This window comes from Ostrea edulis, chromosome 2 (assembly GCF_947568905.1).
Source record: "Ostrea edulis chromosome 2, xbOstEdul1.1, whole genome shotgun sequence".
NCBI classification, from domain to species: domain Eukaryota; kingdom Metazoa; phylum Mollusca; class Bivalvia; order Ostreida; family Ostreidae; genus Ostrea; species Ostrea edulis.
The window spans coordinates 85,169,029-85,181,163 of NC_079165.1; the positions used below are offsets into that span (position 1 = coordinate 85,169,029).

The following is a 12,135-nucleotide window of genomic DNA, read 5'->3' on the forward strand; positions in this document are numbered from 1 at the left end:
AGCTCACAAGATGACAGCAGCTTTTAAAGGTTGTGTCTGATTGTATTCCACACAAATTGGTAATAAGTTGTCGATTTGTTTTCTTTCTCAGGCAATTTACAATGGCTGGTTCCAACCGATCTTACGAAATGGGAGGCATGTCCAATCCAAACTATGGCAACTCAGATACGTGAACAGAAAGAAAGCTTTACTTTAAGCTGCTACTCATCGACTATGTTAATTAATGCAATACCAGTGACTATACTTCAAAATTAGAGAATGTTAATGACTTTGTTGCAGTTTGTTTCATATATCAGACACATATTAGAGAATTGTTTGTTTCTTTATTTCATATTTCATTCAAATTTTAAAGAATTATTTGTTAATATTTTATTTAAGTTTTAAAATATTTCTTGTTACATACATGTATTTCATTCAGATTTTAAAAAAATGTCACATATTTCATTCAAATGTAGAGAATTGTTTATTACATATTTCTAAAAATTAGAGATTTATTATAATTACCTTGTTCTAGTTCATCCCATAAATCAGTCATATTTCATTAATGAATGAGGTGTATTGCAAGTTAAAAAAAAATAAGGATGATTGTTCAAGTGCAAATACTCATCATGAATTTAATACTCGTGTACAGTGATCAGAGAAACTACGAAATAAATACTAACATATTACATGTGGTTCTGTGTCATTCATTTAAGGTTACGTTTTATCTTTAAAAGTTATACACTGCTTGGTGATTAGAATTTAAGGAATGCTGAGAGATCTGAAGTGAGTGCACCACTATACATGTAATCTTTACTGACATAAGGAGAGTGTGCACTTTACGTCTGGAAATGCTTTTTGCCTCCACTTCTATAGAAAACAATTCGTTTTACAGTATCATACACAGATATAATGTGTATCTGTAATGAAAGTTTTGATAGTTTATTGAATAGCAAATTAAATGGAGGGGGAAAACGGACACCCCCCCCCTCCCTCCCCTCCCCTTGGTATGCAGTTAAAATACAAGATCCTACACAAACACGGGATGACAGATGTATAGTTTAATGGCCATGCGGTGATTGACTGTTGTTGTAATCTGATGGTCAAAAAAATTTCGGAAATCTGTAGGACTTACTTACATTAAAATGATTTAGATATAGGACGTCTCGTTACTCCTGTCATTGTGTGTATCTCCAAAGTAGATCAAGACTGCAGCAGACGATATAACGAGTCCATCTGACTCAGTTACCCCCAAAGAGGATGAAGACTGCAGCGGGCGATATAACGAGTCCATCTGACTCAGTGGTCACTTCACGATTTAGTGACATAACGTTACTGTCTCAGTCGCTCATCGGAAGTAGGAGATCACTCGTGGCAGGAAATGGCGACATTTCGCTGAGTATTTCATCCGTCAATGTCTTCATGGTGTGGGAGAGACAATGTTGTTACTAGTGTGTTTGGTTTATATACCTACAGTTTTATCAACAGGTAAGTCGCCCCCGAAAAATTCGAATTGTTAATTACTTGTCTTGTTTTAATTAAATTGTAAAACTTAAGCTAGATTTGTCTATATCAGTAGTTTTCAATAACTTACACGTGATGAACTCTATCCATATCGGTCTCGCCACGTTTTAAAACTCACTTTTTGGGGTAACAAAATTGAGAGAGAGAAATAGATTGAATGAAAAAAATCCAAAGTTTGGCAACATTTTCCCACGTTGATACCCCTAACCTTTCAGGAAATTTGGCGTTGAACCGACCGACCACGATGACGTCAATTTCGCGTGTTGTGGCCGACGCTTCTTCTGGTAACGCTGTGGACGGGGATAATCGCACGAACATCTTTGCCGGCCGCTGTAGTCTGACGGACGACAACGGAAACTATGCAAGCGTCTGGTGGCGGGTTCGACTGACAGGGTTATCCACCATCAAATCCATACACATTGTGTCTAGACCTCTATGTAAGTTATAACATCGTCTCCTGATCTCTGTAAGTTAAAACATCGTCTTCTGACCTCTGTAAGTTAAAACATCGTCTCCTGATCTCTGTAAGGTATAATCCGAGATTCCTCTGACTCTTAACCCCGCTTTTATTTTGTGACTTCTGCGGGGGAGAGTCAGAGCGGACTCCATATTGAAAAGTGGGAATTCAGCGACACCAGCTGGTGTCGCTGCTTTACCTACCTCTTACAACTTTATTTCGCGGACCCATCCTCCAAGACGCGAGGATTCAGTTATCGGAAGATTATTCTACAAATACATCATGATTAATACGATGCTATCGCCGTTTAAACGATGGAATTTTGTGTTTACATGTGCTGACGTCATGCGCAAAGAAATCAAATGGCGAGGCGGCGACCTAATTCAAGTGATGCTCCATTTGTCGGTGTTAGGGCCGTTTAAACGGCGATAGCATCGTATTAATCATGATCTATTTATAGATTTATCTTCCGTTAACTGAATTCTCACGTCTTGGAAGATAGATCCGCGAAATAAAGTTGTAAGAGGTAGGTAAAGCAGCGACACCAGCTGGTGTCGCTGAATTCCCACGTTTTAATATGGAGTCCGCTCTGACTCTCCCCCGCACATGTCAAATATAAAAGCGGGGGTAAGAGTCAGAGGAATCTCGGATTATGTAAGGTATAACATCGTCTCCTGGCCTCTGTAAGTTATAACATCGTCTTCTGACCTCTGTAAGTTATAACATCGTCTTCAGGCCTCTGTAAGTTATAACATCATCTTCTGACCTCTGTAAGTTATAACATCGTCCCTTGGCCTCTGTAAGGTATAACATCGTCTCCTGATCTCTGTAAGTTATAACATCGTCTCCTGACCTCTATAACTTATAACATCGTCTCCTGGCCTCTGTAAGTTATAACATCGTCTTCTGACCTCTGTAAGTTATAACATCGTCTCCTGATCTCTGTAAGTTATAACATCGTCTCCTGGCCTCTGTAAGTTATAACATCGTCTTCTGACCTCTGTAAGTTATAACATCGTCCCCTGACCTCTGTGTAAATGAAATAAGTGTTTGTAAAACATATATGCTCCCGTGGTGCAAACTTGAAAAGGGTTATTATTTGATCATTATGGGTCATATACTCCTTAGGATGTACCAGTGTACCAAGTTTAATGCGTGCAACAATTCAATTAAAGATCTCTTCAAATAACTATTGATGTCTTCAGTTCAGAATTTTTGCGCGCAGTAATTGAATTGGTGATAGCATTGCTTATTTTGTTGAATTGATGCGCGCTATAATTAATTGAATTGTTGCTGTTTTTAGATGAATTGATGACATCAAGAATTGAATAGATGTCCCCTATAGTTTAATTGAATGAAGCAATAATTCAACTTATGCGCGCAATAATTGGATTATTGCTCTCTCCAATTGAATTTTATCAGTCATCAATCCAATTAATGCATTCAATAATTGATTATTGCTCTCTTCAACTGAATTAATGATATCATTAATTCAATTGATGCGCGCTATAATTCGTTTAATCAGAAAATAATTAGATGATATCTCTAATAAGTCATTAGAGATATCTTCAAATCAAAGTATCTACAATTGAAGTAATGCTATCTTTAAATGAATTGTTGCTCTCTTTTAAAAGAATTGATACGCGCATTTATTCCTTATTCAAAAATGTGGTAAATAATTCAAGATATCTTCACTAGAATTAAAGAGATTATCAAATCATATACGCAGAGCTCTAAATTGAATTTTGCGAGCAATAATTCTACATTGATGCGTGCATCAATTGAATTGATGAGATCAATAATTGAATTGATGCGCGCATCAAATCGGTTATGGCTCTCATCAACTCAATTGATGCGAGCAATAATTGAATTGATGCGCGCAACAATTGAATTGATGAGAACAATAATTGATTTGATGCACGAATTAATTCAATTAATGAAAGCAATAATTAATTTAATGCATGTATTAATTCAATTTTTGCGCGCAAGATGTCTTCAATTATTTGAGTTTATGTTAATTACCACTTAATAAAAAAACTGTAACAGTAATAAAATTTATTCTCAGAGTTTTACATTGTAATTTATTTGACCATTAACGAGGTTCGGTAAAACCATTAAAGGCATCGAATTTGACTTGCCGATAGACGCTTTAAAAGGCGCAATTTGATCAGTCGATAAAAATGTCAGCACAACTATAGTTCTCTACTTATAGCCGGGCGATGTGTTATATTCCTGACCCAAGGTCATTTTGTCTGTGTCAAGGTCAAGTAGAATCATAGTCTGGTGTGTAGGAATGCAATGCAGGAAATTTAAGAAGTTTGAATGGATGTATCATTGCAAGAGTCCCGCGGGATTGAAATATACAATTTGTAATGAAGGTCAAACTCACCAGTACAACTTCATGATTGATATGAAATGGTTTTAGATAAAATTTCATACTTCTTATCTACATACAAGTACGATTGCCACATTTACAGTTATATTAGTTTGATATATTTTCGCTTCTCTGCTCTTACACCTGATTTACATATGAGATTTCCCCTTTTGCCCCCCCCCCCCCCCCCCCCCCCCCCCCCCCCCCCCCCCCGTTTCCCTGCACCATCCCCATTCGGTTTCATCCTTCCACGCCTCTTTCCTGCGCTAAACACTATTTGTCATCTTTCTTTGATTTCTCTACAGATGAAGGTCGGCTGGCAGGTGTTTCCGTCTACGTGTCCTCCGGACCATTAGCAGACGACCAGTTTTTCGTACACCCGTACGTGTTTTACGACAGAGGCCCGAATCTACCAAACTCTAACGTTCTCATAAATCTACAGGAACCGGTAATCGGAGACTATGTAACGGTCTATAACAACCGCACGAGGCGCCCCCTACCGGCTGCCTACAGTAATTCTGCAATACTGGAACTATGTGAGGTGGAGGTTTTGGGTAGGTATCGCTTTCTTTTATAAGGATGAACTGAACTGGAGGGAATTCTATCAATTCAAGATGGAATAACACAAAATACTGTAAGTGCCACAGTGGCAAAAAAATGTCAAAAATATATTCTTTGTCCTATTAGATTTTATCAAGTATTTCTTTAGTGCAATGGCTGGTGTCCTGAAGATTGAGTACCACGGAGTCTGATTTTTACTTGTTAATTTTATGCTAAAATTGCAATTTTTTTAATACACTAAGCAAAAATTTTAATATCTGACACCACAATGTTATTAATGAAAATTTTGATAGGTAAATATGTATACATGTCTCTCTCTTAAATATTTTCTATATAGGTAAATTTGAAAGTTTTCAATTTCAAAATATTATTTTACATATCCTCCACTTTCCCTCTACATCAGATTTTGTAAGTGTATTATTCAGGCCTCGAGGTTATAAAAAGAATTTGGAGCACATTATCATACTCAGAATCAAACTATGTTCTCTAAATCGTACACATACTCAAAAGTGAAGGTTATAAAACTTTTACAAAATCATTCTCACACTCAAATGAAGTACATGCTCACGATTTTTCGAGTATGTTTCAAAGCTTGCTCAGAGTTATACCCAAAACAAAAATGGCTGAGTTTGAGTATGAGTACGATAAAAGTTTTATAACCTCCAGGCCTGATAGAATTTCAAGGTTGTACTATGATTTATAGTTTTCTGAAAACTGACCTGTAATGATACCTATTTTTATATAGGCTGTCCACGGGGATGGTATGGGAGCTCGTGTCAGCTAAGCTGTCCGGTCAATTGTAACGAGGGCACATGTGATCCCGAAACCGGCCGTTGTTATAGAGGTTGTAAATCTGGCTACACTGGGGATTTATGTAATGAAAGTGAGTAGGAAAAGAAATTAATTGAATATAAAAGAAATATAAAGAGATGATAATTTGAAATACAGTAAAACACGCTTATAGCGAAGTGCTGGAGACGAACCATTTTGATTTGTTATAAACGTACTTCGTTATTCTCCGTAAGTCCATGCTAAAACTACAGGGAATTAAATTCACAGTAAGCGTCAATTCATAATAAGCGTGTTGACTGTAACTGTGTTCCACGGTTAAAAAAAAGAAAAAAGAATAACATCCACATTTCCTCTTAGATTGTCCGATGGGGTACCATGGTGCGGACTGTCGGACTCGATGCGGAGCCTGTGGACTGGGCATGCCCTGTGACCCCAGGAATGGACAATGTCCCAATGGGTGCCGATCAGGATACAGAACTCCATATTGCAATCAAAGTAAGTCGGCGTGACAAGCAGCCATTTTGATTTTTACCACTAACTTAAAGTTAGATTTATCGATTTCAGAAAATGCTTTAAATAAATGTGCGTCATGCATTATCGTTTAGCTTGGTCATTGGGGGTATGTTTTTGTTATATATGCGCCATGCATTATCGTTTAGCTTGTCCGTGGGGGTATTTTGGAGTGTCTTGTTCGCAGAGGTGCAAACGATGTCCACAAAATCGGACATGTGACGTCATGGATGGAAAGTGTCCCGGGTCACGGTTAAGTGGTAATGTATTAATTCTAATTCAATATTTTTTCTGGGAGTTATGCTCTTTTTGAACTTAGTAATTCGAGCCCGTCTGTCCCGTTCTTGCAGTATTGCATCATTCATTATGTGAGGTATTGTCAAGCAATGTTGGAGCGTTGGGTATGCGAGCTTGCTCACTTCTGCTTTCTTTCATTAATTTGCATTTCCTATATTAGCTTTGCGAATTGTACTGACAGCCATTTCCTCATGCACACGCTGCAGCTGAAAAAAAAAAAAAAAAAAAAAAAAAAAAAAAAAATGCGCGTATGAATCTTGATGAATATAGAATTTGAACAGCTGGGAATGCTAACAGAAATGTTAGAATGTAAATACAAGATTCGCAAATGCCTAAGTGTATGAACTGCAACGCTTCTCGTCGGCATGATTTTCACAAGGCGCTAGTTGCGCGAGTAATTTTGCGCAGAGTCTGGTGACAGAAGTTGGATGTGTTTTTCTTTAATTAAAGATTTATATTTTTAGAGTCCCTGACGTAATATATGTGTGAATCAATGTGCTGCCATCCCTAACACTACATGGTGCGCAAAACATCGCGTTAATATTTTTCATTGTTTCTAAGACAACGCAATATACGGTGTTAAAATTCGTTGTAAAGAAAAGACAATATCGATGTCTTTAATCAGAACGGTTCCAAATATGGCATGCATAATGATTATGTAAGCATGAAGAGAGAGAGCGTAGATTAAGTATTTTTCTAAGCATTTTTCACAACTTCGTCGCATAGATTGCATGTGTTGCTCTGTTTATCATCATCATCATCATCAGAGTTCGTTCGTATCTTTACACCCATCGCATATTCTTATTCAGAATGTGCCGGTCGATCAACTGTTGATTTGAATTAATCTTACGTGGTAATTATGAATGTCTTTACTGTGTAGTAGGGATGGGAGGAGCGGATCCTAAAAATCAGACGACCATTGCAGTGACCGGCATTTTAATCCCCCTCTTCCTCGTCATCTTCGTCGCACTGGGCTGTTTAGGTTGGCGGAACAGAAATAACGCGAGCAGAGTAACAGAGTACGTATTTAACAGAAGATAATCTAATGGTGCATTGTCCTGTGTGTCAATGGAGTTTGTGTCTGATTGCAATTTGGATTACTGTAAACCAACTTTTTATTCGCGTGCGATAATTTTTTGCGAGGTTTGCGAAATCCTCATCATCACTAATATTTCTTGTCGCGAACTAGTCCTTTAATGTCTCTTGTATGTTAAAGATAATGTCGGTCGCGAAAATTAGTCTCTGTGAACCAGTCCATTATGGGCGAATTGCGAAAGGAAGATGTTGCGAATAAAAGTTGGTGTATAGCGTACATTGTATGTGTCTGTTTCTGGTACATTGTATTTGTTTCAAATCAATATTTTTATTGTTTCTTTAGTAGAAGTTCAAATTGGTTGACTTAGTTTTCGTAAATGAATGTATTTTTCAAGTTTTTGTCCCCAAAAAGCTGGTCCCTAACCCTCGACTTTTTATCCCGACATTTTAAAGAAACTGGTACATAAGAATTATTGTTCTCGTCAGTTGAATGGGGAAAGATGGTAGTACTCAGAAAAGGCCCGCTTTTTATACTGCCAGTACTTATTTGGGATAGTTTATAATCGGCAGATTATAATAATATCTTGTTTACAATGATTTTGTTTAAGGAATTAATGCACGCATCAATTCTTTTAAAGATCACAACAATTCGATTAAAGGGATCATTAACTCAAGTGTAGATATGTTGAATTGAAGATATTTCTTATTAAATACATGCAATTATATTGTTCTTTCTAAAAAAAAAATTATTGCGCATATCAATTGAATTAATGATATCACTAATTCAATGAAAGGGGGCAATAATTCAATTATTGCCCGCTTTAATTGAATTATTGCGTGCATTAATTGAATAATTAAGAGATCTTAAACTGAATTATATGGCGCGCATCAATTTGATTGATACGCACATCAATTCAATTGATGCGCACATCAATTTATTTGAAGAGAGCAACAATTCACGCGCAGGTTAATTAAATGCAATCAACAATTCAGTTAATGCGAACAATAATTTAGATTTGAGGATATCATTACTTATTTGAAGAGATATTTGGACGAACACTCAAAATACACACGCTTCTTGATGGTTCCAACTTTAATCTCTCAAAGTTAGACAATCACAAAATAATACTCAAAACCAAATTGGATCATATTGAAGTTCTATTTCCATCACTAAACCTCTATTTTAAATTATTTCTATGCAGTACACTTTTCCCTAGTACTTGCATATATTGTTTATTCGATTAAAATGCCATGAAAAGATATTTTATAAACGTCTATATGCAGATACATAAGCGAGAAAACTCAAAGCGGATCTCAGTACCTTAGAAAAAAAAGTCGGAAAAGTTTGACCAGAATGACCAAGTTGATCCGAAGGGGGCATTTCGCTCGGAACGTCTCGGAAGAAATCACACCCCCTGCCATGGAGAATACACGAGGTAAAGTAATAGCTACTTATCATTTCTTAGATTTCACTACCCCATCCACCCACCCCCAAAATCCAAACAAGTATCCTCATCTCTCTCTCTCTCTCTCTCTCTCTCTCTCTCACACACACACACACACACACGCATACGTGTAACGCGTGTCAAATGAACACCTTAACTTCCCACCTGCAACTGGACACTTCTACAGTTATTGGTATTTTAGTACGAAAATTTACTATTTGGTACTAAAAACAACATAGAAGACATTGCTGCGGTCGAAATTTGTGAAATATCGTTTTATTCACTCCTTGAATTTTTGCTTATCAAGTGAACACTTTCCTTTACACACGGTCAATTGAACACTTTCCTTTACACACAGGCAATTGAACACTTTCCTTTACACACGGGCAATTGAACACTTTCCTTTACACACGGGCAATTGAACACTTTCCTTTACACACGGGCAATTGAACACTTTCCTTTACACACGGCCAATTGAACACTTTCCTTTACACACAGGCAATTGAACACTTTCCTTTACACACAGGCAATTGAACACATTCCTTTACACACGGTCAATTGAACACTTTCCTTTACACACAGGCAATTGAACACTCTGGCACACACGGGCAAATGAACACTCTGATACACACGTGTAATTGAACACTCTGACTCACATGGCCAATTAAATACTCTGATACACACAGCCAGCTAAACACTCTGATACACACGGGCAATCAAACACTCTGAAACATCCAAACAATCATTCTCACCACGCTAAATAAATAAGGCCAAATCTCTAAAGCTTACAAAAAAGCGTGAAACAATGACATAAATCGAAATTGGGATGGGATAGACAGGGAATCCACACATTTCGTTGAAATTATCGCCGCAAGAAAATAAAAAATAAAGGGGGGGGGGTAGTATTGATTGGATGAGTGATTATATATTTTACGTCCCGTCGAGAATATTTTATTCATATTGAGACGTAACCAGCTTTAAGCGGAGTACCACGAATTTAGACATATCCAATGTATCCATAGGGTTCAGAGTCGTAGCAGTGAGGGTTCTTTGAAATATCGTGCCAACACCTACTACATGTACGACAAGGGATATACGTTTATAAGGTCACATCCAAAAGATCCGTGATTCTCACTTCTAAATGTCGAGCGTTTGGCGAAGGAGCAATTAACACTACCAATTTTAACGTCTTAGGTTTGACGCATGAACGATGCTTGAACTCACGACCTCCCGGTTACGAAGCGAACTCTCTACCAATGAGCTACCGCGACCGGTCGGGGGGAGGGGTAGTAGTGTCCATAATGATGACTTTTAATGTAATAATAACTTATGATAATCATCATTATATATATATATATATATATATATATATATATATATATATATACTTCTATGATTATAGACTCCCTCGTTTGCCAATGCATGCTGTACGGGCCAGACTCTGTAGTAATTCGACCAAAAAGTATGATAAATAAAATCAAAATTCTGTAATACAGTGCCTAAAGGATCTAAAACAAGTATTCATAATTATATACATTTTTTGTATCACTTTAAGTTTTTTGTTGACTTTTGACATGAATAAAAATTAGATATCTTTGTAAAGAAATGTTACGCGATATCTTAATTCCACTCTAAAAGGGAACATTTTCATGAACATTCTGTTTATATATGTAACTACATAGATGTGACCTTACAGAAAACTTTAATCAAACGTTGCAAAAACCATAAATTCTTTGAAAATCCGGTTTATAACACCAGTTTATATAACATAACTTCAGAATCAGGATTTGTTCCCGGTTCCTTTATATACTGTTACAAAAATATCTACATGTTTATGATATGTACATGCACATTATGTCAATTTTGACTATCATCTCACCTTGAAATATGAGGACAAAATTGTAATAGAGAACCCCCAAAAATCACGATTTTGCTTCATCTTAGATATTTTTGTTTAGAGATTTCGTGCCTTTGGCACTCATTACGCCCTTCCCTAAACGTGTTACGTGTTGGACACCCCCCCCCCCCCCCCCCCAATTAACCACGTCTGAAACACACCGACAATTGAACCTGGTACATTGCGCATACAATGAACTATTATAACGAAAGGTAAAATTCAAGTTACATATTTGTAAGTTTTATTGATGAACTTAGTTCAGTCTCGAAAGGCAAGTAGAGATTTAAAACATTCCCTGAACATTGGCAATTCGCGCCTTCGAATGAGAAATAATCACCTCATAAAAGTGATTTGGACCCCCACTCCTTTCCCTGCCGATCTGAGAACAGAGATGACCAATTGCAAATTCAAGGGAATATATTACCTTCTGTTTTTGTTCAAAAACTGGACGTGTCCTCTCATGACCTTTATAATACAAATTCACCAGGTTGATTTTTAAAATCTTATTAATGTTTTACATAAGCTCAAATTGAAGTCCAATAATATACGCGCATCAAATCAATTATCGCTCTCATTAATTCAATTGCTGCGCACATCCATGTGGTGGAAATATTGCTCGCAAAAATTAATTTAGAGCTCTGTATGAATGACTTGATTATCTCTTTTAATTCAATGGAGGATCTTTTTAATTATATATACAAGGCTCTTTCATAAGCAATTAATGCGCGCATCATTTTTTTTTTTTTAAAGAGCAACAATTCAATTAAAGAAATCATTCAATTGTGGATATCTTGAATTGAAGATTATATCTCAATTAGATAATCTCTCTAAAATAATTATTCCACGCATCAATTTAATTAATGATATCATTAATTCAATAGAAGAGAGCAATAATTCAATTATTGTGCACATTAAGTGATGTTAGCATTAATGAATTATTGCTCTCTTCAATTGAATTGTAGCAATGCATTAATTCTATTGTTGGTATCATTAAATTATAATTCATTTGAGTAGAGCAACAATTAAATTATTGCGTGCATCAATTCAGCAGAATAAATAATGATATCAATAATTCAATTCATGCTCGCAATATATATATAATGCAGAATTGAAGATATTAATTATTTGAAGAGATCTTTGATTGCGTGCATGAAATGAATTGATAATATCTTCAAATAATTAAAGATATCTTCAAATATTTGAGTTTGTTAATTTGGCGCTCCATAGATCTAAAACTATTCCTAGTGGATTCTGGTGCTTTCTG

General features: G+C 36.3%; 2 protein-coding genes across 3 annotated transcripts in view; both read left to right on the forward strand.

Annotated features, from left to right (window-relative positions):
* Nucleotides 1-668, forward strand: part of LOC125678524 (deleted in malignant brain tumors 1 protein-like) — an 83,910-nt gene extending 83,242 nt beyond the window's left edge. Inside the window, exon 47 of the mRNA XM_056155246.1 lies at nucleotides 92-668. Within this exon, the coding sequence (XP_056011221.1) occupies nucleotides 92-173 (82 nt within the window). The 3' untranslated portion in view covers nucleotides 174-668. The remainder of the gene's footprint in view (nucleotides 1-91) is intronic.
* A 392-nt stretch (nucleotides 669-1,060) lies between these two features.
* The window catches only part of LOC125678527 (receptor-type tyrosine-protein phosphatase T-like), a 32,244-nt gene continuing 21,169 nt past the window's right edge, over nucleotides 1,061-12,135 (forward strand). Inside the window, exons 1-8 of one of the 2 annotated variants that reach the window (XM_048917049.2) lie at nucleotides 1,061-1,467; nucleotides 1,719-1,940; nucleotides 4,640-4,888; nucleotides 5,641-5,778; nucleotides 6,045-6,182; nucleotides 6,347-6,457; nucleotides 7,375-7,513; nucleotides 8,814-8,965. In XM_048917049.2, coding sequence (XP_048773006.2) covers nucleotides 1,419-1,467; nucleotides 1,719-1,940; nucleotides 4,640-4,888; nucleotides 5,641-5,778; nucleotides 6,045-6,182; nucleotides 6,347-6,457; nucleotides 7,375-7,513; nucleotides 8,814-8,965 — 1,198 coding nt within the window. In that variant the 5' untranslated portion in view covers nucleotides 1,061-1,418. The remainder of the gene's footprint in view (nucleotides 1,468-1,718; nucleotides 1,941-4,639; nucleotides 4,889-5,640; nucleotides 5,779-6,044; nucleotides 6,183-6,346; nucleotides 6,458-7,374; nucleotides 7,514-8,813; nucleotides 8,966-12,135) is intronic. The other variant, XM_048917050.2, reaches the window with a different exon arrangement.